Genomic DNA, 22,652 nt, shown 5'->3' with positions numbered 1-22,652 from the left:
GCGTCACTACACTCAAGCCTGGCAACAGAGCAAGACTCCGTCTCAAAAAAAAAAAAAAAGAACATTATGGAAGCATGCTCTAGATATTTTTAGTAAATAAAATAGGCCCTCACCACTGCTGCAAAAGTCTTTTATTAATCTTCAGTTGATTTTTGTATTCTTTAGAACTGTTTTTAATCTTTTCTAGTTTTTTTGGCCCTTAACTCCAGCATTTTTCACTCCTAAATAATCTCATATTATTGAAAAGAAACAGGCAATTATCCAATGTGAGTTTTCACTCCACCTAAAAAACTTCTGTCTTCACCCTTCTTACCTTTTGCTTTTGCAGAAATTAAGTGTCCTGCCTCCTTACCAATGCTTAACCTCCATATACTGCTTATGATCATATTGTCTCCTGAGGATCTTAAGTATCTGTTCTTTTGTGTCTTTCCTATGCTTGGTCTCCATATAAGTTCTGTGCCCTTACCGTAATAACAATCACCTGCCTATCCTACTGCTCATCCTCAGGTTAAATTTGCAAAAGAATCATTTATACTTTCGACCTCCGCTTCTTTGCCACCCACTAATTCCTTATAAATTTATCTTCTTACTCAACCACCATACTAAAGCCGCTTACAGAAGGCCACGAATAACCTCCAAGCACCTTTTCTCACTCTGTATCCCCCTTCAACTGTCTGCGGCATGTCAGTTTGTTACCTCCTTCTTCTTCCTTCTATAAAGTCACCTTTTACGACACACTATTCTTTTCATTCTGCCTCTCTGATAATTCACTAAACACTCCTACCACTTGCACTCCCTTGAAGTTTTTGTCTCATCTCTCCTTTACCTCTTTACTCTCTCTTCAGACAAGCATTTACTGTGACGACTTTAAGTATCACCTTTCTCATTCTTGCCCTGACCATCAAACCCAAATTGCCAACAGCCCACTCAACATGGCCATAATCAATATGGTCATCTTATTGTGGCTCAATAAGGCCTTCTAGATAGTACCTCAAACTCAGTGTCTAAACCAAACAATTTCTCTCCACTCTCCCATCTATTGACACATGTTTTCCTAGTCACTCAGGCTCAAAACCCCAAAATACCCTGTTTCCCCTCATCTGTTTTTTAATAATTCAAGACTACATTAAAGTTGAGAGAGAAGTACAACAAACACCCATATAGCATACCTACATTGACTGACTGTTAACATTTTGCCACGTATGCTTTATGTTTCTACATTATTTTTCCTTTTCTCTTCTTTTTGTCGAATAACTTCTGGAAGTTGAAGCCGTCATGACATTTTATCCCTAAATACTTCAGGATGTAACTCCTAAGATCAAGAAGAATCTCCTACATAACCACACCATTATCACCCTCAAGAAATTTAATAATTCTGTATTAGTTATCTGATATATGATCTATATTCAAATCTCACAAATTATCCCAATTATGTTCTTTAGAGCTATTCTCTCCCTCTAATCCAGGATCCAATCAGAATTCAGATTTTGTGCATAGTTGCCATGCCCTGGAATAATTACTTTCCTGCAACTTCTAATCAAGTCCTATTGAGTCTACTTTTGAAATATCTCCCAAATCTATTCCTTTCACCATCTTGCCTTTACTCCCTCTCACTTGGATTATTTTCGTAAATATACTTTCAACCTACAGAGTGCTTCCATTTAATCTTAAGATTCAACTATACTAAGACTCAAATCTGCCCCTCTGTCCACCTTCAATGACTCTCCATTACTTACCAAATAAATACTCAACTTCTCACTCCTCAACCTGACATTCAAGATCCTCCACAATTTAGCTGTACAACACATTTCCATTTTATGTTCTTCTAGTCAGCTCTACATGTAGTCTTTTATCTTAGCCCGTACTATTCTCTACCTAGATTTCCCTTCCTCATGCAATTTCCAATTACTGAAATAACCATTCTTTAAATGAAATGTTTCTTTTTTCTGAGCTCTCTTCTGATTACACACCCTCTTCCTGCTACCACCATGTGACCTCTTTCCATCTTCCTCTTCTAACCTTTGTAACACTTTATAGCTTTTTAAGACCAAATATCCCATTCTGCCTTGTAATTTACTTAGGTATGTATCTTATCTCTAATATTAGACTACAAGCTCTTCAAAGGCATGGGTAATAACTGCACCCTAAAGAGCCAATACAAAGTCCTAAACATACTGGACACTCAATAAATGTTGATATGTTATACCAAGAGGTTAATACTTTTTTTTTTTTAAGAGATGGAGTCTTGCTATGTTGCCCAGGCTGGTCTCAAACTCCTGGCCTCAGGTGATCCTCCTGCCTCAGCATCTTGAGCAGCTGGGATTACAGGCATGAGCCACCACACCTAGCAGGACTTTTACCAAATTAAACTATATCAATAATGATTTGCAGGGTTCCTGCCCCTCCTGCTCTACTACGATCCCTGGCCTCTCTTGGCTTATTGTGGCCTTTTGTGGTTCACAACCTAGCACTAAACTTGAGTCACCACTTCCTATCTTATACACTTTATTGCTTTTTGTCTCAAGGGTATAGTGCTAAACTTGGAATCTATTTGATAGGATCACTTTTTTCCTATGGTGTCACCAAATATTAATTCTGTTTTCTACTCTCATTTTTATATTACTTTTCCAATCGAAATCATTACTAAATACACAGGAAAAAAATGTAGCTTTCACTAAAATAACAAATAATAAATACACAAAGAAATAATTTCCAAGACCTGCTATTTAAACTTACCTGCCCCCAGGCATACATATTATTATGAGTCTGTGAAGGGTTGACTTTTGAAAGGAGGAAACGGGCCTTGAAAGCAAAGAAGAAATAACATTATCCATCAAAAATGGTTTCAGTCAATATCAGCTGAATAATTATATCATGCAAAATCAATTTTATTTAGTATATGTTGGTAAAATTAATTTTATTAATTTTTAAAAGATTAAACTTTGAAATGTATAGGTCACTATATGTTACAAATAAATAATAAATGCACCTCTTCTCTCCAAATCATACATCCAAAATAACAAATACATTGTTGAGTCCAAAACTCAACATATAAAAGTTATGTGTGCAACAATTATGACAAGGTTAGTGTGAAATTACTAAACACTCGGTCAGAAGCTCAAAATCCCAAATAATGATAAAAACAAAAGCCATGAAAATCTGTAAGTTCTTTTGCTTAAAATAATGACCCTTAAGCTTTCTTAAACCACAGGTGATTCTATGAGACAAGTGATCCAACATTTCATCCTTCTACCCACTATGGCTTATCATCATGAAAATAATAACCAGAATAAAAGAGGAAAATGGTAATACACATAGTGAGACATCAATGAAAGAACCAGTAAGATTTTTAATTCATAATGGAAGCACATAGACAGTAACATCTTTCAAAATTTAGTATCATACAAAATCTTTTTCTACTCTCTAAGGAATCAGTTTAACCTAACAGTGAAGAGCACTGGCCCTGGAGTACCAGGACTCAAATCCCACTCCTGTATTTACTGTGTTCCCTTGGCCATAAGTAACCTAGATCTCAGTTTTATTATCTGTTAAATGAAAATAACACTAGAATTCTTATGAGGATCAAATGAAATAAGGCATGCAGAAGTACTTTGCAAATTCTCAATATGAAATAACTTATATAAATACAGTAAAACTAATAGTAATTATCATTTCTGAGTAACAGTTACTGATATTTGCTACCTATTTTATAATACTGTACTAGGCACTAGGGAATACAAAGCATAGTCCCTGCCTTCAAAGAGCATGTAAAACAAATTAATAACAACTTATAATTAATTATAACTCTTATAAGAATTACAAAAGAGAAGTAAGAAGTATTTTATGAGAGTATGTTAAGGAACCTAACTTTGCCTTCTGAAGGTCTCAAAGCAACTGTGTATGTATGTATATGTATCTAATGTATATGTATCCTCAAAATCCTAAAAACCACAAAACCTTTTCATAATACCACAGTGTTTTCCTATTACATAAAATTTTATTTTCTAGAAAATTGGAATGATAGAATGAAGACAATGAAAAAATGTAAGTTACCACAAATGTCATATTCATAGACTTTAACAGTAAATAAACGGCTTTAAGAAAAGTATATTACTTTCCAAGCTGCTCACATTTTCTTGTTCAACCAAAGCTAGTATACCACCACAATGCCATCCTGGCCCTGTTCAGGAAGCTAGGCTAGAGACAGAAGATGATAGAAAGTGCCAGGTTTAGGCAACTAGTCAATAATCTTACTGCTTTGCTCTCAAAAGCTAATGCAAAAAGTAAGCACCGATACCTTCCCCTCCTATCTCCTTACCTTTCTGTCTGCTTTATGAAGCAATCTATTAAAATCAGAAGGCAAGTAGGTACACCTCACTGCAAACCTAACAACAAACAAACACACAAACAAATTAACACTACTTACCTGGCTGCCTCCATGTTCAGTGTCAATGTATCTTGGCATTGGAAATCTGGAGTGAAGAATTTCCTGTGCATCATCCACTGGGGCTTGCAGAAGGTGGCGGAAATTTTCATATTCAGGCATGTCCTGGTATCCTGACTTCCGCCACTGTGCTATGGTCTGATTTTAAAACAATTAAAGAAATTACTTTAAATTTCTTGCCCATCCAAACATCTTGAGATTTTTCCAAAGAAAATAATCTTTAGAAACTAAAAGAATTATAGACCACTATTCCATTTATCTCAATTTTTTAAAAGTTACAATTTCAGTGAGAAAATATTCTTAATAAATGTAAAATTAGAATATTTCTTCTCCTTTAAAAGTAAAATGAAAGAATACTTACATAAGTCAGAAAATTTTTAAAACACTATGCTTATCAAATAATGTTAGCTAAAAGCTATCTACCTAAGCTTATGATACGTGAAAGCAATTGAATCAATCCATAGGTAAGTAGCTCTGAAAACCATGTAATTAAATCATCTAAAAACTTATGCCTGGTTTATTTTCTAAGTTAGCTCAATCAGTCAACACATTCTTTTATAGCTTTATACCTCTGTATAAAACAATCATGTGCATTTCTGATTTCTCCTTTAACAAGCTACTTGAAAAAGTAAAAATCACCATAAAACAAACAAAAAGCAAAAAAAAAAAAAAAAAGCCCTGTCAGTATTAAAGGTTTGTTTTTTTTTTTAACAAAGGCAAGAAGTTAAAACAGGTATTGTTCTTAACAAGTAAAGGCCATTAGAAACTGGTATAAATTAAAAATAATTTACAATAATAATAATTAAATCTTTTAAAAGTCCTGGGTAGGTCGGGCGCGATGGCTCACGCCTATAATCCCAGCACTTCGGGAGGCCGAGGTGGGCGGATCACCTGAGGTCAGGAGTTTGAGACCAGCCTGGCCAACATGGTGAAAACGTGTCTCTACTAAAATGCAGAAATTAACTGGGCGTGGTGGCGTGCGCCTGTAATCCCAGCTACCCAGGAGACTGAGGCAGGAGAATCGCTGGAACCTGGGAGGCAAAGGCTGCAGTGAGCCAAGATAGCGCCACTGCACTCCAGCCTGGGCGAAAGAGCAAGACTGAGTCTTAAAAAAAAAAAAAAAAAAAAAAGTCCTGGGTAGCACTACTTCAAAGAATATTTTGAGTAATGTCTTTACTATTACAGTACAAATCTTTTTTAGAAACTTTTTTATAGAGACGGGTCTCACTATGATGCCCAGGTTAGTCCTGAACTCTTGGGCTCAAGTAATCCTCCTGCCTTGGCTTCCCAAAGTGCTGGAATTAGAGGCGTGAGCCACCACACCCAGCCACAGTGCAAATCTAAAATCATTTACAGTCAAAGCAACTGAAAAAATAAATCTGCAGAAGTTACTAAAACACTAGACTGTAAGTTTGAGAGCAGACCTGTGAAAAAAGAACACATCTATATCTTCCAAAGAATCCAGAGGAAGCACTTAACAATTGGCTGAATGAGTAACTGCAGGAATGAATCAAGGTCTGCTAAATACCTGGATTAAAGTTTAATAGCTACTAAAATCTTCTGCTCTCTGTAATCATTTACCTTTCCAATTAAGCGAAGTTACAAATTTTAATTCATGTATGCTTTAAATGAGTTTTCAAGATCATGTAGAACACTTAATAATAACTTATAATGATTGCACAACATAAAAGGAAAGCCTGCCCACTGACAAAGGCTGACTTTTCCCGTTAATGTTTTCAGGTAAAACCCAGAAGTGCCATTTGTCTATGTACAGTCAGTGTTCTTACTTTCACAGCACTATGCTTTGTGCAAAATCCAATTGTGTGTGGACAAATGAATAAAATAATCACATGTGGGTCAACTGCAATTGAAGCCTAAAACCTTATAGTAGGCAGCATCACATTTTACTATTTTATAAAAATGGAAATCAAAGTTTATCATAGATGAAACACTAGCCATACAATAAGACGTAAGAAAACCTTTCTAAGTAAAAAGACTTTACATGCATAGCTTTAAATGCTATTGAAATCTTACCTCACCATGATAAATCAAAATCTGGAAGAATGTGTCCATGAGAAGAATACGATCTGCAAGAATGCTACTGCTATCAAGAAGAACCGGCTAACATAAAGAAAACAATAAGAAATGAGGAAAAAGGAAAAATAAACTACTTAATAATATGAAATAGATGTTTCCAGGTTATTTTCCAAGTTTCTTTTATTCATTTATTTTTTTTTTTGGAGAAGGGTCTTGCTCTGTCACCTAGGCTGGTGTGCAGTGGCACGATCTCAGCTCACTGCAGCCTCAAACTCCCAGGCTCCAGCAATCCTCCCAACTCAGACCCCCGAGTAGCTGGGACTACAGGTGTGTAACACCATGTCCAGCTAATTTTTTCATTTTTTTTTTTGTAGAGATGGGGTCTCACTATGCTTCCTAGGCTGGTCTCAAATTCCTGGGCTGAAGTGATCTCCTGCCTCAGCCTCCCAAAGGCTGAGATTACAGGCTCAGCACGAAATTTGAAATTTAGGCCACTACACATGGTCTAAATTTGAAATTTATATTTTATTACTTAAAATCCCTTGCTATTATGAATTCTTATAGTATATTTTAATTTTTTAAGGAATCCCTTTAAGCTGAGGTAACAAACAATTTAAAACTAGAGTCAAGTCAAGAAAAATTCAAGGACAACTCCTAAGCCTAAATGGGGAAAGGCCTGGGCTAGAGCGAATTCGGGGCACGTGGGAAAACAGTCCCGCATGTGAAATGAAAGGGGAAAGGCCTGGGCTAGAGCGAATTCGAGGCACGTGGGAAAACAGTTCCGCATGTGAAATGAAAGGGAGTGGTCTGAACTGATGACATAAACTTAGGTGTCACATGCACAAAGATGGTAATTAAAGCAATGGGATTAGACTACATCACTGAGAGGGAAGACAGGGAAAGCCAGAAGATTGATCCCTTAAGCATGTCAACACTTAAGAGGTCTGAAAGAGAAAAGCTAGCAAAAGACTGAGAAAGAATGGTGAGTGAGTAAGGAAAACCAGGAAGGTATAGTAGGTGTCACAGAAGCCTAGGGCAAAAGGTTTTCAAGGGCTGAGTACTAGAGAGGACTAGGTAAATACTGTTGAGAGCTCTGGTGAGATGTAGGACATCGGTGGCCTTTATAAGAGCCATTTCAATATAATGTTAGGGACAAAAGTCTTACTTACATAGGTTGAGAAGACAATGTGAGGCGAAAAAGTATAAACAACAAATAACTTTTTTGAGTTCAATTCTCACCAGGAGCAGAGAAATGGGGTGGCAGTTAGAGAAAGCATGGGTCATGGTGGGGGTGTTTTGTCCGTTTGTTATAAACATGAGTGTTGTTATGGTTTCTATGTTAATTAATAAGAATGATCCAGATGGACAGAAAGTAATTATATAGAACAGAAAGAAGATAACTCCAAAAGCAAAACCCTAAGAAAGTGAAGCTGATAAGATTCATGGATTAAATGAAAAGGTTGAAATTTAATAGGAGCAGGCACTAGGGATAGTGGCATTCCAATTTTCTTCTAAACACCATTCTACATTTTTCAGATGTCTACAATGTGTGTTATTACTCAGAAGAAAAAAAGTTACTTCTAAAATATTCCTGATTCAAAGAATACAAGACCAAAATATATATAGCCAAACCAACATGTTAAAAATATATTTTTCCTAGAAAAATAGGAACTATTTGACCAATTACAAAAAAATATTGTAACGAAATAAAATATTTTACCCATTATTTTACAAAACTGAATAATAGCATCATGAAGGATCATTAATCAATAGATATTGTAAATATTCTCTTTATATTGACCTTACTAAAGTATTTTCAAATACAGTAACTACACACTTTTAAGTAGTAAAACAGACCATTTTAACTACAGAATGGAAAAATGGTTCATTTGATAACAGGTTAAAATAAGTGGGACAGTCTGCTAAGAAGGTTAAATGGATAACTTTATCAATCTTCTAAGCATATGTCTTTATAATCAACTATTTTTTTATGTTCTCAAAAAAACAAAGGAAAATGAGATTAAAACAAGAGACTTTGTTTAGACAGAATGTCATAACTGTCACAGACACTAAACTCTGGAATAAGCTACAGTCTACAAACCATAATCACTTCTGGACATTGTTAAAGACATAAAGAATAATCATATGCTTTGGAGGATTTGATTAACCAAATGGCTGGACAAAATGATCTGAAAGTCTCTTCCATCTCCTTTAAAAAAAAAATTTAACAATCTTCTAATATAGCCTACATGGTATCTAGCATATAGTAAACATTCATAAATATTTTAAGTGAATACATAAATAGGTTGAGATGTCCATTCTTTTAGTTAAATTCTTATATTTAGTAACTATATGTATTTTTTTAGTTATTTTCACTTTTCTCATGCCACACATTGCAGTAACAATACCAATTTATTTTTTTCTGTCCCTCTTACCTCTGGTGGTCCACTAAAAGAATATGCATACAGGATAGGCTGAATCATAATTAGAGACTGAGTCAGATCTTGACGCATAAAATGGTGACGATAATATGAACTCTCATCAGGACTATTGTTAAAAACTTGCAGGAAAGAAGATCTTCTTAAATGAAACATAAACTGTAAGATAAACACGTGAGATAGTTGTTACTGATTTTAATATTACAACAGGTGTTTACTATTAGCAAAAACATTTGATTACAAACTATTAACAACATAACAAAACATGTTATTATAAGAATGTTCTAATTTATATCTCTCAGAAAGGAATCCTATTCACAAAATTTATCAGCTGCCTAAAAATAAAATTCTACAAGAAAAAAAATTTTTTAAGTTGAAGTAAGAAAAGGATGGCCGGGCATGGTGGCTCACACCTGTAATCCCAACACTCTGGGATGGCTTGAGGCCCAGGAGTTGGAGACCAGTCTAGGCAGCATAACAAGACTTTGTATTTAAAAGGAAAAAAACAAAAAGACAAAAACCCCTTGCTCAAATCTAAGTTATTCAGAGGCTGATGCCAGGTAGTAAACTATGACCATTCTTTGTTTTTAATCCTCACCCCTCTGACCATATCTTTGGGCTTTTTTATTACTCATTACCAACACCAAAGATTCTAAGAAGATATAAAAATAAATTACAGATTTTCTACTTTTTATATGGCTGATATGATTTGGCTATGTCCCCACCCAAATCTCACCTTGAATTGTCAATTCAAGTTTACTTGTTAAGGCAGGGCCAGGTGGAGAGAACTGAATCACGTCAGGGGGCAGTTTCCCCCATACTGTTCTCGTGGTAGTAAGTCTCAGGAGATCTGATGGTTTTATAAATGGGAGTTCCCCTGCACATGCTCTCTTGCCTGCTGCCACGTAAGATGTGTCTTGCTTCCCCTTCGCTTTCCGCCATGCTTCTGAGTCCTCCCCAGCCATGTGGAACTGTGAGTCAATTAAGCCTCTTGGCTGGGCATGGTGGCTCATGCTTGTAATCCTAGCACTCTGGGAGGCCAAAGCAGGTGGATCACCCGAGGTTGGGAGTTCAAGACCAGCCTGGCCAACATGGTGAAACCCCGTCTCTACTAAAAATACAAAAAATGATTAGCCAGGTGTGGTGGCATGCGCTTGTAATCTCAGCTACTCGGGAGGCTGAGGCACAAGAATTGCTTGAACCAAGGAGGCAGAGGCTGCAGTGAGCTGAGATCGTGTCACTGCACTCCAGCCTGGGTGACAGAGTGAGGCTCTGTCTCAAAAATAAATAAATAAATAAACAAACCTCTTTCCTTTATAAATTACCCAGTCCTGGGTATGTCTGTTAGCAACATGAGAACTAATACCATGACTTAAAAATTGTACTGGGAAGGGTCTACACTGGTTTAAAAAAAGAAACCACATATATACCCATATAATTTCTTAATATTTAATGTTTTCCCTATACCTAAGAAACATTCTCCAGATTTTGTTTCACTGCTTCTTTCTCCTTTCACTTTCTTCCCCTCCACCTACTCCTCACGTGAAAGAAATCAAAAAGAGGGAGAGTTAGGCCTGAATAATGGACAGTTACACTGGGTCTTCGCTAAACTGATTAGGATCAGCCAGAAAGTATTCCCACTTGTCTTTAGTCACTTCTCTTAAATTCCTCCAACCCTCAGGTCTTAAGCACCTATATGTTGCTCCTGCCTGGGACTCACTCAACAGCTTTCTCCCAACATGTCATTCACTGAAATTCTGATTCCTATTCTGTTTTCAGGATCCATAATTCATTGAGAGGCTCTTGCATCCCTTACTACTTCAGTCATTCTTGTTTACTCACAGAAATGACCAATTGGTAAATGTTAGGTAATATTTTGGGGATGAAGACTTCCCTTAAATTTGGTCTATGCCATCTTTTAGAAGATTATCAGACTTTGAAAACCCAAAACAAAAGGTATTCCAGGGTCCTCTGCTTCCTATTTCCAGGAAAGGGAGAAAGATGGAAATGTCCAGATCTCTCTGAAGATCTAAATGCCCAACAAGAAGCCTTGAGGCAGGGAGAGAAGAGAAAGAAAGTGTGCAGAATTTAGTCAAATACTAAGGCTGATGTCCTCAATCACTTTCCTATTAGTTTCTGCTACAAAGATGACAAAACAAAGAATTTTACATGCCTTAAGACAAGCAGACCTTGCCTTTTCCTGGTTCTCCAAGATCTCACCAGAGGTTTTAGGTAAGTCTCTCCTCTGTAAGCATGGTGTTTCTGGGTTATAGATCAATCAAAAATAAAGGATCCTCAAAACAAAAAAACAAAAAAACAAAGAACAGCAGCTCTGAAAAAGAAAGCTGATGCTTTATACAAAGTTCTCATGGGCAAAAATATGAATTTCCACATCTCAATATTAATCATCCTTCCAAGTTAAGCTAAAAGGCCACCTCCTCCTTCAAAAGATATATAAAATCATCCATTTGGAAGGACTCCTTTAAGTTTCCTTTAAATTCTGTATATTTCTCACGTTCTGTTCTGTGTTGTTTATGTGTATTTCACATCTCACCCTTTAGACTAAAAGCTCTTTGTAAGAGGGATCCATGTCAGTCACCTGTATCCTCCTAAAGTTCCTTGCACATAGCACTCTAAACACACAGACTTAAAAATATCTATCAAATCAACAGGAGGATGGAGGGATAGATTCTACTGCTCGAGGTGGAAAATATTCTGTAAGGTAAATCAAACAGGTTTATTTTCTATCTATCTGGTGTGGCCCCATAAAATTGTTCTCAGGTGATGATACTATACTGCAAGACTAGCTAACTGGTAAAATGACCTCAGATGAAGTCCTTCTGGTACCACTATAATTAGGTCCCCCTACCTCAAATGGAAAACCAACCAGCCTTACATCTAATTCTACCCACTGCAGGGTTCCAGTGTAAGTCTCTATTCACCACAAATAAATGACTATCTGCAAGGCCAATATAAAAATACTATATACTTTTTATCAACTACTTATAGCACAGTATTAATTTCTTAGCTATCCCAAAACTTACCTAACAAAAAGAATAACCCAATAAAATAGGTACTATAAAAAGAGCAATAAAAAAGGAAAAATGAGGCTCAATGCTACTGGCCACACAAGAAAAGAATATGGGTCTGGCTGGATGTGGCAATCTTAGCACTTTGGGAGGCCAAGGCAGAAGGACTGCTTGAGGCTAAGAGTTCAAGACCAGCCTGGGCAACATAGCAGGAAACCATCCCTACCAAAAAAAAAAAAAAAAATTAGCTGGGCATGGTGGTACACACCTGTAGTCCTAGCTACTCAGGAGGCTGACTAAGCCCCGGAATTCCAGGTTACAGTGAGCTATGATGGAGCCACTACACTTTAGCATGGGTGACACAGTGAGAGCCTGTCTCTAAAAAAGAAAAAAAAAAAAAAAAAGAAAAGAATATGGACCTTTTACCTACTTACCTGTGGATAAAGGGAGAAAGTTTCTGAAAATCTGAAGGAACTTGGGTCATCTTTATGATATTCTCCAAATTTCTGACACTAAATAAAATAAAATGTGTTAGTAATTTAATTCTTGGAATAAGAGCTGACACTGTTGCCTATAAATATTCTATTTACAAGAAGTTACCAATCATCAGGAAGCAGATACTTAATAAAGAATAAAATTATAATATTACTTATAGACTTACCAAGATACAAAATCAAAGAAAAAACATCTAAATTTCCGAAACAAACACCACATTGCCCCAATGTAATTAATAACTCACCTTAAAATATTTGGATATTTTTTAACTAAGTGTCTCTCGCAACAAATAAAGAGCTCTTAGACAACAACAAAAAAGCTCAACATGTGCCCTGAAACACCAAAAAGGCTGGCACAGTGACTGACGCCTGTAATTCCAGCACTTTGGGAGGCCAAAGTGGGAAGATTGTGCCTAGGAGTTTGAGACCAGCCTGAACAATATAGCAAGACAACCATCTCTGTTAAAAAAAAAAAAAAAAAATTTTGGCCGGGCGCAGTGGCTCACACCTGTAATCCCAGCACTTTGGGAGGCCGAGGCAGGCGGATCACAAGGTCAGGAGTTCAAGACCAGCCTGGCCAACATGGTGAAACCCCATCTCTACTAAAAATACAAAAATAAGCCAGGCATGGTGGTGTGCGCCTGTAATCCCAGCTACTTGGGAGGCTGAGGCAAAAGAATTGCTTGAATCCGGGAGGCAGAGGTTGCAGTGAGCTGAGATCGCACCACTGGACTCCAGCCTGGGTGGTAGAGCAAGACTCTGTCTCCAAAAAAAAAAAAAAAAAAAAAAGTTTTGAGCCAAGTGTGCTGACTCATGCCTATAATCCAAGCATTTGGGAGGCCAACACAGGAGGATCACTTGAGCCCAGGAGTTTGAGATCAGCTTGGGCAACAAAAAATTTTAAAAATTAGCCAGGCATGGTTGCACGTGACTATAGTCCCAGCTACTCAAGAGGCTGTGGTAGGAGGATTTCTTGAGCCTAGGAGGTTGAGGCTACTCTGTAAGCCATGATCGTGCCACTGCAAGCCAGCCTGGGAGACAGAGCAAGATCCTGTCTCGAAAAAGAAAAAAACTATATATATAGTTTTTTTTTTTGTGACAGAGTCTCACTCTGTCACCCAGGCTGGAGTGCAGTGGCACGATCTTGGCTCACTGCAAGTTCCACCTCCCAGGTTCACGCCATTCTCCTGCCTCAGGCACCCGCCACCACCCCCAGCTAATTTTTTGTATTTTTAGTAGAGATGGGGTTTCACCGTGTTAGCCAGGATGGTCTCGATCTCCTGACCTCGTGATCCGCCTGCCTCGGCCTCCCAAAGTGCTGGAATTACAGGCGTGAGCGACCATGCCTGGCCAAAAACAATTTTTTGAACACCTGTAAAATCCTCTAGTATCAACTACTTGAGTCACAAGGAGCAGTCCTTATTTACAACCCAACCAAAACACTAATACCAATGGAAAATAGACTGAAGCATAAAGGAGGTATATCCAAGACCCACTATTTGAGTTATTCAGAAGTAATAAAACTGGGCAGATAAAGCAACAGTAATGATTTTCTTGAGGAAAATAACATCCCTTACAAAAAGGCTAATTCCTTCTTTAATTCAGTAATTATTTATGCATAAAGGCAGCCACATAAAAGGACCCTAGAGGTCAATGCCTAACCTCCATAAGAAAATGGTAATGACAAAAGCGGTATCTGTAAAAACAGTAAAGCTAAAGTGTTTCATCCCATTGGTGCAGCAAGAGAAAACCTGGTTTGAAGGGGAAGTCCGAGTAGTCTTAAGATTTCCTGAGCCAAGTCTGATTAGATGAAGTGTTTACCCAGGATGGCTAGCAATGCAGCTGAAGGGAGAACACAATTAGTGGTTGATGGGCAAACCAAAGGTCAAAGATGAATTAGCCATCAATTTTAAGTCGTGAAACAGAAAAGGCCAGGAGTCAAAAAGGAAGCTGAGAGCAGTGGCACAGGCCTGTAGTTCCTGTTCCTTGGGAGGCTGGGGTGGGAGGACCACTTGAGCCCCGGAGTTCAAGTCCAGCCTGGGTAAGTAATATGGCAAGATCCCATCTCAAAAGAAGGAAAGAAAGGAAAAAAGAAAGAAAGAAAGAGATGAACAGATCCCTGAAGTTGGATGCACAATGGATCCGAAAAAGGGACTGAGAATAGAGGCAGTAAATCATGTGTGGATACCAGTATCTTATGTGATAAATGACTTAGGTGATAACGCACTTTAGTTTCAGTAGCTATTCTACGATAGCCTCATTTTCTTGTACTGATAACTTCACTGCTGAATTTTTAGCTATTACAACAACAGCAACACAAATAGAGAAAAAGTTAATATTGTTTAGGTATTAAAACTTTTGTAAGTTTTTTCCTAATCAAAAATCTAGGAAATTATACTAATAAATTTCTTTCCCTCAATTTAGCATAGTAATATAAGTGTTTTCTTTTCCTTGATGACTTACTAGAGTAACTTTAATTAAAAAGAAACATCATTTTTTGTGTACTGTTCTGGAGACAGTGTGCATTACAGAGCCAAATTGGTGCTGGCACCATATCTGTTTTGGACACCTTTAAAATGACAGGTAAGCCTTTGCTTCCTTCAGTCATTATCATAAAATGGGGTCACAAGACTAATCTGGTCTCTAGCCCCAACTGTCCTGCTGCTGTTGTAAATGCTGCAGAATGTAGAACGTGTAGATTAGAAGTAAAGTACATTGTGAGGTTTATGTAATTTTGTACTTTTTGCAGTTGTCTCGTTTAATTAATTACTAGGCCCTTCTGTTTTACATTAGTGCTTATGTTTTACAAACATGTCAAACAACGTGGCAATTTTTGAAATTGAGGTGTGAGACAAAGTCATGGAATCAACCTAAATGCCCATCAATAATAGACTGGATAAAGAAAATGTGGTACATATACACCATGAAATACTATGCAGCCATAAGAAGGAACAAGATTAGCCGGGCGTGGTGGTTCATACCTGTAATCCCAGCACTCGGGAGGCCAAGGCAGGCAGATCACTTAAGGCCAGGAGTTTGAGACCAGCCTGACCAACATGGTGAAACCCCGTCTCTACTAAAAATACAAAAAAAATCACCTGTGTGTGGTGGCACACACCTGTTATCCCAGCTACTTGGGAGGCTGAGACAGGAGGATTGCTTGAACCTGGAGGAGGAGGTTGCAGTGAGCCGAGATCATGCCACTGCACTCCAGCCTGGGCAACAAGGTGAGACTCTGTCTCGAAAAAAAAAAAAAATAGAACCAGATCATGTCCTTTGCAGGGACACAGATTAAGTTAGAAGGCATTGTCTTCAGCAAACTAAGATGGGAATAGAAAAGCAAACACCGCATGCTCTGACTAACAAGTGGGAGCTGACTGATGAGAACACATGGACACATGGGGGGCAACAACACACTGGGCACCTGTGGGGAGTGAGGGGAGGGAGAGCATTGGGAAGAATAGCTAATAGATGCTGGCCTATAATACCTAGGTGATGGGATATCTGTGCAGTAAACCACCATGGCACACGTTTACCTATACAAAAACCCTGCACATCCTGCACGTGTATGCCTGAACTTAAAAGATGGAAAAAAAAAATTAAAAAACAATCTCAAAATTGAGATGTGAGATAAAAGATATAAAAGATAACAATTCTAGACATAAGTCTCCAGAGAATCCTGATAATTCTGAAGAATTACAATCATCTGAGTCATTTCAGTGTATTCATGCAACAAGGGACATACAAAAAAAAACCACCTTTACAAGGAAAATCGATAGGTTTTACATGGGACAGTAATCCAAGTTGTACTATTCAATTTTGTGTCATATGTGACAACCTACAAATTCAGCAATACCTCTGGCAAAATGGAAAAAGCCCTTTACTACAAATCACAGCCATTTGACAAGCAAAAGGTGCCGATTACATCAAGGAGCTTTTAGAATCTCTAAACAATGAAGGATTTGTTGAGACAAAGTCACAATTAGTGAAAAAAACTAAGGAAGCAAGCTATTTCAGAGTACAACTTATTACCTAGAAAAGTCACACAGTTGTTGAGAAAAGAATATTGCCAATATGTAAAATCACAGTAAGTGAAAATGCTAGGACAAGATGCTGTCTGAGGCCAGGTGCAGTAGCTCACGCCTGTAATCCCAGCACTTTGGGAGGCCGAGGCACGTGGACCACCTGAGGTCAGGAGTTCAAGACCAGCCTGGCCAACATGGTGAAACCCATCTCTACTAAAAATACAAAAAATTAGCCAGCATGGTGGTGTGCGCCTGTAATCCCAGCAGCTCCAGAGGCTGAGGCAGGAGAATCACGTGAACCCAGGAGGCAGAGGTGGCAGTGAGCCAAGGTTGCGCCACTGCACTCTAGCCTGGGCAACAAGAGCCAAACTCTGTCTCAAAAAAAAAAAAAAAAGATGTAGTCTGAGAAATTGAAAAGGTCCCATTTAAAAACAGTACAATAAGTCAAAGCACTGATGACATGCCATGTGATGCTGGAGACATCTGTGTATAATAAGCTGAAAAATAACAGATTCTCTACAGATTGATGAGTTAACAGGTTTCACTGATGTCATGTCAGATTTCTAAATAACAGTGAAATTCAAGGAAAATTTCTGCTACAAAGAGAAACTTTTCTGCTGTCCTAAATAAGCCAGGGTCAAAATATATTTAATGTTACATCTATCTGGAAACAAAAGATCCACCTTGAAGGAACTGTGTTGGCATTTGTGTCCCATCAATAGTGTCCCATCAATAGTGGACCCTATGAGAGGATTAATCTTTCTTGTTTTTTTTTTTTTAAAAAAAAGGTAATATTGTCATAATGCTGCTTTTTTCAAAGAGGTACTAGTATAAAAAACTCTTGGAGGTGAAATCAAAAAAGTTCTGAATGATGCTACAAAAATGGCTAACTTTTTTTTTTTTTTTTTTTTTGAGACGGAGTCTTGCTCTGTCACCCAGGCTGGAGTGCAGTGGCGCGATCTCGGCTCACTGCAAGCTCCGAAAAATGGCTAACTTTTAAAAACAAGTCTAGTTCACTCAAGAATTTTTAAAATTACATGAAAGCCTACACCAACAACACAAAAGCCACTGATACAGAAATTTGACAGCTTAGCAAATAGAGTTCTCAACAGGGTGCTTAAGCTAAAGAGTGCATAAAGAAGTACCTTCAAAGAATTAATTAGCCAGAGGTTGCTAAGTAAAAATGGAGCATCAAGAACTGAGCTTAGCCAGGTGTGGTGGCTCATGCTTGTAAAATCCCAACACTCTGGGAGACCATCGTGGGAGGGGTGCTTGAGCACAGCAGTTTGAGACTACCTTGAGCAAAATAGTGAGACCCAGTCTCAACAAAATTTTTTTTAAATTAGCCAGTTATGGTGATGGTGGCTCATGCCTGTAATCCCAACACTTTGGGAGAATGAGGGAGAGTCACTTAAACCCAGGAGTTCCAGACCACCTTGGGCAACATAAGGAGACTCTATCTCTACAAAAAAATTTTAAATGTGCGAGGTGCGGTGGTGTGTGCCTGTAGTCCCAGCTACTCAGGAGGCTGAAGTGGGAGGATCACTTGAGCAGGGGAAGTCAAGGCTATGATGAGCCATGATCATCTCACTGAACTCCAGCCTGGGTGACAGAGTGAGACCCTGTCTCAAAAAAAAAAAAAAAAAAAAAAGGAACTAAGCTTAATCAAGTGCTCTATGTCACAATGCAAGTACAGTAATGGTGTTCTGGCATGTTAAAAACCTAAGTAAATCAACACTACTAATAACTTTATTAGCACACGACTTGGTAATCTAGAACCAGATAATACAGACTTGTCTATATTTTGCATGTTAATATGCCTAATTTTTCTACCCCGGTTCATTTCTTTTTTGACACAGGGTCTCACTCTGTTACCCAGGCTGGAATGCAGCAGCACAATCACAGCTCACTGCAGCCTCAAACCTCCTGGGCTCAAGTGATCCTCTCGCCTCAGCCTCTGGAGTAGGTGGGACTACAGGCACACAGCACCATGCCTGGCTGATTTTTTTTGTAGAGACGGGTTTCGCCATGTTGCCCAGGCTGATCTTGAACTCCTGGTCCAAAGTGCTGGGATTACTGCCATTAGCCACCATTTCTGGCCTAATTTCTTTTAAAAGATGCATATATAATACTTCCATTAAAATGAAAGTAAAAAACTAAAGCCACAGCAATGAAGAAATATGTAAAAAGGCAATAAAAATGGCTACAATAATATAGAATTAAATTTGGAACTAACCTCATTCCAGCCAATAAGAATAGAAAAATAACAGGTTACATAACTGTCACTCTTACATTTTAAGGAAAAAAGGCAATCTAGTTTACTGGAAGAGTTAATGAGTTCTACTATTCATTACTGCGCTACTGTCTCAGTAATCTGAATAGGAGTTTCTCATACAGTATTTCAGATACACTGCTAAGTACTTTGAAAGAGATTATCTGCAACAAACATCTACTATAAATGAAAGCATACAGATTTAGAAAAGCACAGTGTTTATTTCTTACCAGTCGAATGAGCTGTCTGTCCAGCCACCTAAGCACATCTGGACCTTCTTCTGTTTCTGCTCTATATATTGCTAGCCGGGCCATAAGAATGGCAGCTGCCTCCTGGTCAAAAGATGCAGCAATGTTTTGGATTTGAGTTTGAGCATCTGCCCAGCTAAAGACAATAAGAAAGCATAGAAATGCTGCTGAATTATTATACCCACAATATTATAGTTGGCTACCACACAAATTTAAATTTAAAAGATAAAAGATACAGAAACTACTTCAATATTTCTTCTTAAGACAGAGTCTCGCTCTGTCACCTAGGCTGTGGTGCAATGGCACGATCTTGGCTCACTGCAACCTCTGCCTATTGGGTTCAAGCAATTCTCCTGCCTCAACCTCCCAAGTAGCTGGGACTACGGGCACCTGCCACCAGGCCCAGCTAATTTTTTGTATTTTTAGTGAGGCAGGAAATTAAACAAATAAAGAAAAACAAAATTAAAAAGAGAAGGAAATAACCTTTAGGTATTAGGCTAACTCATCCCAAAGGCAGTAACAGGCAAAGCCCAGACCCAGGCAAAGTATCGATAACATTATCCAAGAAGCCAGGGCTCAAAGGAATGTGCTCTGGAGACCGTCCCAGCAATCCCTCAAACACAGGGAAAAGAGAAACAAATTTTCCTTTCTCTTATGATATGAGTAAACCTATGAGTTTACAGATTCCTGTTTTCTATAACTAGCAACTTCAAGTAGTCTGTTTTATCTGAGCAGCACAGCGAAGGTCATGAGACATGCCTGAGCGGGCCTGGATTGCAACCATCTAGGCACCATAGCGAAGGTTATGAGATAAGCCCGTGCAAGGCTCTCTTGAGCAAAGCTAAATAACAGCCATCTGGGCCACATAGCAAGAGTCACACATAAGCCTGAGTTATGAACCTGTCACAGTTCAATTAACTGCCTTTGTTCTGCCTCTGTACATGAGCTTTCATGCCACTACGCTTCACGCCACTGTAAGCTTGTTTCAAACTAGTTAACCCCCTTTCAAAAGTGTGTATATAAGCCAAGCCCTGTCTTTGTTCGGGGCCCAGTCTTCAGATGTTAATCCACTGGATCTGAGTGCACTCAATAAAACCCTCCTGTTCTACCTACTAGTCTCTCCAGTCTCCTGATTCCCACAACATTAGTAGAGAGGGGGTTTCGCCATGTTCACTAGGCTACTCTTGAACTCCTGACCTCAAGTGATCCACCTGCCTCAGCCTCCCAAAGTGCTGGAATAACAGGCGTGAGCCATCGCGCCCAGCCTACTTCAATATTTCAAAATTCCAATATTACTTAGACAAATTAGCTTTTTTTTTTTTTGGAGACAGAGTCTGGCTCTGTCACCCAGGCTGGAGTGCAGTGGAAGGATCTCAGCTCACTGCAACCTCTGTCTCCTGGGTTCAAGTAATTCTTGTGCCTCAGCCTCCTGAGTAGCTGGGATTACAGGCTCCGGCTAACTTTTTTGTATTTTAGTAGAGATGGGGTTTCACCATGTTGCCCAGGCTGGTCTTGAACTCCTGAGCTCAGGCAATCCACCCACCTGAACCTCCCAAAGTGCTGGGATTACAGGCGTGAGCCACCGCACCAGGCTCAAATTAGCATTTTTTTAAAATCACTAATAGCAGTTTTAGTATAGCATCCATTGTTTTTCAGACAAATATAACCAAACCTAAAGAAATCTTCCAAAGCAAGTGTAAAGGCAGCTCTCCAGCCACATTCCTTAAACATTAAGATTTTCACTAGTCCAGTCAGCATGGTGGCACACATCTATCGTCCCAGTTATTCAGGAGGCTAAGGTGGGAGAATCACTTAAGCCCAGAAGTTTGAGTTCAGCCTGGGAAACAGCAAGACCCTATCTCTAGGCTGGTTGCGGTGGCTCACACCTGTAATCCCAACACTTTGGGAGGCTGAGGCAGGCAGATTGCTTGAGTTCAGGAGTTCAAGATCAGCCTCAGCAACATGGTGAAACTCTTGTCTCTACTAAAAATACAAAAATTAGCCAGGCATGGTGGCGCATGCCTATAATCCCAGCTACTCTGGAGATGAGAACTGCCTTAACCTGGGAAGCAGAGGCTGCAGTAAGCCGAGATGGCACCACTGCACTCCAGCATGGGCGACAGAGCGAGACTCTGTCTCAAAAAAAAACAAAAAAAAACAAACAAAAAAACTTGAAAGTCATAAAATAAGGAAGTTTTAAAAAAGCAGAGATTTTTTTTTTAAGAGACAAGGTCTCACTCTATCACCTAAGCTGGAATGCAGTGGCATGATCATGGTTCAAGTGGCACAATCATGATTCACCTCAAACTCCTGGGCTCCAGCAATCCTCCCACCTCCGCCTTCTGAGCAGCAGGACTACAGGCATGGACCACCATGCCCAGTTAATTTAAAATAATTGTTTTAGAGATGAGGGTCTCACTATGTTGCCCAGGCTAGTCTCCAACTCCTGGACTCAAGTGATCTTCCTGCCTCAGCCTTCCCAAAACACTCGGATTACAGGCATAAGCCACCGCACTTGGCCAATAAAAGATTTTTACAAGTAAAAATAATAGCATATACGTGTGCCCACACACATAGATAGGCAAGTCCCTATATCCAACTTCAAAATTTCATTTCTTTAATTTTGATAAAGCAGAAATATAGAAATACAAAAATAAAGTTTTTCTCTCAACCTAAGTAATTCTTGTTTATTCCACTGGAAAATGAATAAAGTGTCAGAAGTTTCTCATTGGTCTTTCAATCATTAGTGATAAAAATCAAATAATTAAAATTACTTTGTATTCTTTTATTTCCATGTTAATACACTGACTAAAACTAATTAAAAGTTAATAAGTAAAAATTTCAGTCTAAGGGATTAATTTGATACTATACATAAAATAGCAATTTATTAAATCCAAATGCTGTATAAATCCAACTGATCCTGGGTAGACTCAGATCAAACTGATCCTGGGTAGACTCAGCAATACATTTCATCTGTTTGTTTGTTTGTTTGTTTAATATTTCAGATATAGTGACTGGCCAGACATACTTACAGACTTCTTGAAAACAAGTGCTGAACCACTTTTACATGTAAGAGTGATCCTAAGGGAATTCAGGCAGCAGCATGTTTAAAATTCTTCTCCCTTCTTTCTGTATTTTTAATTTTCTTTCAATAAGCAAATAATTATTAAATGTTTCCCAGATGGTTGAAACGTGTGAATTATCTCAATGTAGTAAACAGTAAGAAGCAAAAAAGAATGAGAATGTGTAAAAGAAGACATTGGTAATTTTGAAAGTTATGTTTTAATACAATTTAAAGACTTCATGATTATACTAATAGTTTGGTTTAGTGTTTTATTAATTATTTAGTTTTAATTTTAAAAATCAAAGAATTAAAAACAACACTGTTTGAATCAGTACTTTCTAAACTTGAATGACCATATTTATTTGCTTTAAACTGAACTACAAAGGTGGCTTTTTTAATTCTGAAAATATAATGGTGCAGTAGAGGAAATACATTCCAAGTGAACACATGCAAATTTACTAATTATGATTTGTTTAGACATAAATTAAAAGGTGGGCTCTTAAAGTCAAGTTTAAAGGGCTTTTTGACACTGTAAAAATCTGTCTTCTACATTTCCCATATCCCTTCACTATGACTCTTACAACTAGTTTAAACCAAAATT

General features: G+C 38.2%; 1 protein-coding gene across 3 annotated transcripts in view; it reads right to left on the bottom strand.

Moving 5' to 3' along the window:
• The window catches only part of SEC23A (SEC23 homolog A, COPII coat complex component), a 73,780-nt gene that overhangs the window by 4,366 nt on the left and 46,762 nt on the right, over positions 1 to 22,652 (bottom strand). The window contains exons 14-20 of one of the 3 annotated variants that reach the window (XM_063609290.1): positions 18,970 to 19,123; positions 12,383 to 12,460; positions 11,093 to 11,164; positions 8,917 to 9,078; positions 6,479 to 6,565; positions 4,427 to 4,582; positions 2,737 to 2,802 (exon numbers count right to left, since the gene is read on the bottom strand). In XM_063609290.1, coding sequence (XP_063465360.1) covers positions 2,737 to 2,802; positions 4,427 to 4,582; positions 6,479 to 6,565; positions 8,917 to 9,078; positions 11,093 to 11,164; positions 12,383 to 12,460; positions 18,970 to 19,123 — 775 coding nt within the window. Of the gene's footprint in view, positions 1 to 2,736; positions 2,803 to 4,426; positions 4,583 to 6,478; positions 6,566 to 8,916; positions 9,079 to 9,655; positions 11,182 to 12,382; positions 12,461 to 18,969; positions 19,124 to 22,652 lie in introns of those variants that run through there. The other 2 variants (XM_055291469.2, XR_010113621.1) reach the window with 2 other exon arrangements.

Source organism: Symphalangus syndactylus, chromosome 9, assembly GCF_028878055.3.
Source record: "Symphalangus syndactylus isolate Jambi chromosome 9, NHGRI_mSymSyn1-v2.1_pri, whole genome shotgun sequence".
NCBI lineage: Eukaryota > Metazoa > Chordata > Mammalia > Primates > Hylobatidae > Symphalangus > Symphalangus syndactylus.
This window is presented reverse-complemented; position numbering and strand designations above follow the sequence as displayed.